The 3,787-nt window shown below is 71.8% G+C and overlaps 2 protein-coding genes across 2 annotated transcripts in view; one reads left to right on the top strand and one right to left on the bottom strand.

The window, feature by feature from the left end:
• Positions 1-1,087, top strand: part of DNAJB2 (DnaJ heat shock protein family (Hsp40) member B2) — a 5,507-nt gene extending 4,420 nt beyond the window's left edge. The window contains exon 9 of the mRNA XM_026033523.1: positions 997-1,087. Within this exon, the coding sequence (XP_025889308.1) occupies positions 997-1,007 (11 nt within the window). The 3' untranslated portion in view covers positions 1,008-1,087. The remainder of the gene's footprint in view (positions 1-996) is intronic.
• Positions 1,088-1,899: 812 nt separating this feature from the next.
• The window catches only part of PTPRN (protein tyrosine phosphatase, receptor type N), a 10,183-nt gene continuing 8,295 nt past the window's right edge, over positions 1,900-3,787 (bottom strand). Inside the window, exons 18-23 of the mRNA XM_026039819.1 lie at positions 3,511-3,630; positions 3,270-3,436; positions 2,584-2,637; positions 2,410-2,474; positions 2,225-2,298; positions 1,900-2,149 (exon numbers count right to left, since the gene is read on the bottom strand). Coding sequence (XP_025895604.1) covers positions 2,078-2,149; positions 2,225-2,298; positions 2,410-2,474; positions 2,584-2,637; positions 3,270-3,436; positions 3,511-3,630 — 552 coding nt within the window. The 3' untranslated portion in view covers positions 1,900-2,077. The remainder of the gene's footprint in view (positions 2,150-2,224; positions 2,299-2,409; positions 2,475-2,583; positions 2,638-3,269; positions 3,437-3,510; positions 3,631-3,787) is intronic.

Here is a 3,787-nt window from a genome sequence, read left to right as displayed (position 1 = left end):
CAGCCTGCCCCCAAGCCCAAGCAGTGGCGCTGCTGCCTGCTGTGAGCGCCGCGCGCGGGGGACAGGGGGTCCAGCTCAGTGCAAGGGGTGCTCCATTGCTGCCCCCCCTAACCCCCCAACAAAGGTGCCCGCTGCCCCCCAGCCCTGCCTTGTTGCTTCTCTGTGGGGAGCCGGGCATGGGGAGGCACCGCCAGGGTTGCCTGCCCCACAGCAGGGCCTCCTGGCTACAAGGGGGCACCCGCTGCCCGCTTCTGCCTGTTCTTGCCTGCACTGGGGCGTCCCCACAGCTCTTAGCCCTTCTGTCCTGCTTACTGTGGGCAGAGCCAGGCGCTGCCCCCAGTTTGGGAGCAGCAGGATGGGCCTGGGGGGTCCCCCTGCGTGATGGTCGCTCCACAGCCCTGTKCACGGGCTGGGTGCCCAGCCCGGCCGGGGCAGGGGGGCTGTGCTCGCTCCCCCCGCCCCGAGGAGGGGTGCGCGTGGGGACACTGCTTGGTGCCTTGTGTCTGTGTCTCTCCCTCCCGGCTGCCTCCGCTCGTGCCTGCGCCCCTCCTCCTGCGTCCCTCCCGCCGCAGACCCCGCCTGCCTTCCCCGCTGCCTCCCCTGCAGGTAACGCCGCGGCGCGGGCGGCCGCGCTGCCCCGCCGCCCGCGCTCAGCCCGCCGTGCTTGCAGGGCCCTGCCGCCTGCCGCGTGGGCCRCGCTGCCCCTGGAGCCCTGGCTGCTCCTGCCCTGGCCGCTGCCCGCGTGGGGCCGCCCCTGGCGCAGGGACTCGCTTTGTCCCTTGGCCCTGGGGCTCCCACGCGAGGTGAGGGCCCAGCCCCGCTTGCAGGTAGGGCCCAGCTGCCTGCGTGCCTTGGCTCTCCCTCCTCCTCCTCTTCCTCTTCCTGCTCCTGGCCCTTCCTCCGCTGCCCCGGGTGGGCTGGGCGCCGGGCCCGGCGCACGGCGCTGCCCCGTTTCACGCGGCACCTTGTGTCCCCCCCCTCTGCTTGTCTCCCCAGGTGTGTTCTGAGGCTGCTGCRCCCGGGGGAGCCGCGCACGCCCGCTCGCCCACGGAGCCTCTCCGAGCCAGGACTCCGCTTTGCCCCTGCACGGCCACCCCCACCGCCCCCCTGCCGCCCCCAGCTCCCGCTGCCCCCGCGGGGTGGGGGGGACTGGCCTCCTGGCCCAGAGATGCCCGTGGGCTTGGCGGGGGGCGAGCAGGCGTGCCCGGGGCCCCCCGGGGCAGGAGGGGCCGGGGGCTCGGCGGGGCCARGGGGGCGCGCAGGGGGTGGCTCTAGCTTAGATCCCGTAGCTGCTGTGGGCCCCGGGGCGGGAGGGTAGGGGGAGAAGGGAGGGTCAGGGGAGGGCTGGGGGGCTAGCGAGGGGCAGCAGCTTTGGGCCTCGGCCCCTTCCCGCGCTGGCCCCCCCACTGCCCTCCAGCCCTGTAGCTGTACCAGTCAATAAACCCRTTTGCAGGAGCTGCTGCATGCAGGTGTCTGTGGGCTGGGGGGGGTCTGCGCTGCCAGGGAGGGGTCTGCGCTGCTGGGGGGGCATTGCACTGAGCCCAGGGTGCGGTGCAGGGGCTGCGCCCCACGGGACGGGGACCCTGGCCCCCCCTCTCCCCACACAGATAGAGGCCAGGCCTGGCTGCAGCTGCACGAACGCGACACGAGAACTTTATTCACATCAAGATACAAAATTATATTTCTCTAGAAATTTCTCTTCTGCTCRAGTGACGAGGCTGGGTGACACGGAGGGGCTGGGCAGGGGGGGCTGTGGGCTGGGCCAGGGCACCCTGCACGCAGCCGCTGTCCACGGGGGGCCTTGCTCTGCCCCCTCTCCCTGCGCCCCGGCGTAGGGGCAGGGAGGGACAGGGCAGCGTGCGGGGTGGCAGGGGGGCCCAGCCGCCACCAGCCCCCTCCCGTTCTGCAGGGCCGGGTCAGGCCAGCCCGGGGCTGGGCCAGGAGCCTGCCCCGGGGGCCAGGGGACAGCGCCAGCAGCACAGACAGCGATGCACAGGGCGAGGAGAGCGCGCGAAGCCAGAGGGTGGCAGGGGGCTGCGGGCAGACGGAAGGACGGGGGGSACGGGGGTCCGCTCCATCACTGGGGCAGCGCCTTCAGGATGGCGTTCACCTCCTCGGCCACGGCGGTGAGCGCAAACTCAAACTGGTCCTGGGAGGGGAGCGCAGCGTGGGGCCCGGGAGCTCCGCTCGCCGCGGGCACGCGCCGGAGGGACACGGGGGTTACCTTGGTCTGCACCATGCCGGGCCGCTGGTCGCGGATGTGCTCCAGCGTGGCAGCTATGTCAATCTCCTTCACACCTAGGTGGCATTAGGGCTGGGGGTGAGCACTGTGCCGGCGGGGACAACGACAAGGACACGTCCTGGGAAGCAGGGATGGGCTGGAGCGGTGCCCCGCGGCACCACGCTCACCTTTGGCCATGCGGTTGAGGACCATGTCAACGAGGATGTAGGTGCCGGTCCTGCCTGCGCCGTCGCTGCAAGACACGGGCACTGCTGGAGGGAGCACGCGGGGGCTCCCAGCAGCAGGGAGACCCCTGCCATGCACCCCCCGGCGGGCGCAGAGCCCCGCGGCCCCTGCGGTACCTGCAGTGCACGATGATGGGGCAGGAGCGACCGCGGTAGCACTTGTTCACCTTCCTGCAAGGACAAGGGGGCAGGTCAGCACACGGCCCGTGCCCTGCGGTGCCAGGAAGGGCCGGCAGCRGGACGTGGGAGCCCCCACGGAGAAGGGCCCAGTGCAGGTGGAGGAGCCGGGCTGAAGACTCGAGAGGTCCGTGGCACGCGCCCGGGCGGGCTGGCTGCAGCAGGCACGGCTGCCAACGATCACTTTTGTGACTATGCAACTGGAGMCAGATTACTAGCTGCAAATCACAAAAATGACGCCGGCAGCTGCGAGGGCGAGGCRGAGAGAGACGCAGAGCGGCGCGATGGAGGCCCCGCGGTGCCCTAGCATGTGCGGCTGGCCTCCCAGGGGCACACAGCCCCCTGGCACCACCGCAAGCAAGGGGCCCTCCAGGACCGCAKGCCCCATGGCCATGGCCTGGCTCCTGCTCCTTGTCATGGGGAGCACAGCCAGCGTTGCAGTGTGCACAGCAACGGGAGCCACCCCTCAGATCTGCTGCTGGGGGCTCCTGCCGGGCTGCCCCCGAGCCCAGCAGCCTCCACCTGCCCCGGCCGGAGGCCGCCAAGGCCCCCAGGCTGCTCCTTCCCTCCGTGGTGTCCCCGAGTCCCCTGGCCCACGGTCCTGTGGCGCCGGCGGGGCCGCCCACCTGCGGAAGTCGAGGAGCGGCCGCGTGGTGGCCGGGATGCCCTCGGCCGGCCAGCTGAGGAAGTGGAACTGTGTGAGCGTGCGCGTCTCCTGCGACTGCACGTTCTTCAGGTAGAAGCTGCGCACCAGGAAGTCCTCGCACCAGATGTGCTCCGAGACCAGGTTCACCTGCCCGAGAGAGGCCCGGCGGGGTCAGCGGGGCCGGCGCCGCCCGGGGTGGCCGCCCGCGGGCCCGCGCTTGCCTCGTAGATGTGGTACAGCGAGGAGCCCTCGTCCGGCCAGTAGCGGTCACACTGCTTGACGCTGTCCTCGGCCAGCGGGCTCAGCATGACGATGACGGTGCAGCCGTGCTCCCACACCATCTGCGCGGCAGGCGGCGTGGCCGTCAGCGCCGGGGCGCCCCGGCTGCGCCGCGGGAGCGGGGCCGCGCACGCATCGCGCTCCCAAATGGAACCTGCCAGAATGCTCAGCTCTGGATTGCTGCCAAACCCAGCCTAATTCCCGCACGGCGCTCAGGGG

Source organism: Nothoprocta perdicaria, unplaced genomic scaffold, assembly GCF_003342845.1.
Source record: "Nothoprocta perdicaria isolate Ctin4 unplaced genomic scaffold, notPer1 scaffold_0, whole genome shotgun sequence".
In the NCBI taxonomy this organism is placed as follows: domain Eukaryota; kingdom Metazoa; phylum Chordata; class Aves; order Tinamiformes; family Tinamidae; genus Nothoprocta; species Nothoprocta perdicaria.
Note: the sequence above shows the minus strand (reverse complement) of the source record. Positions and strands in the feature narration are given on the sequence as shown.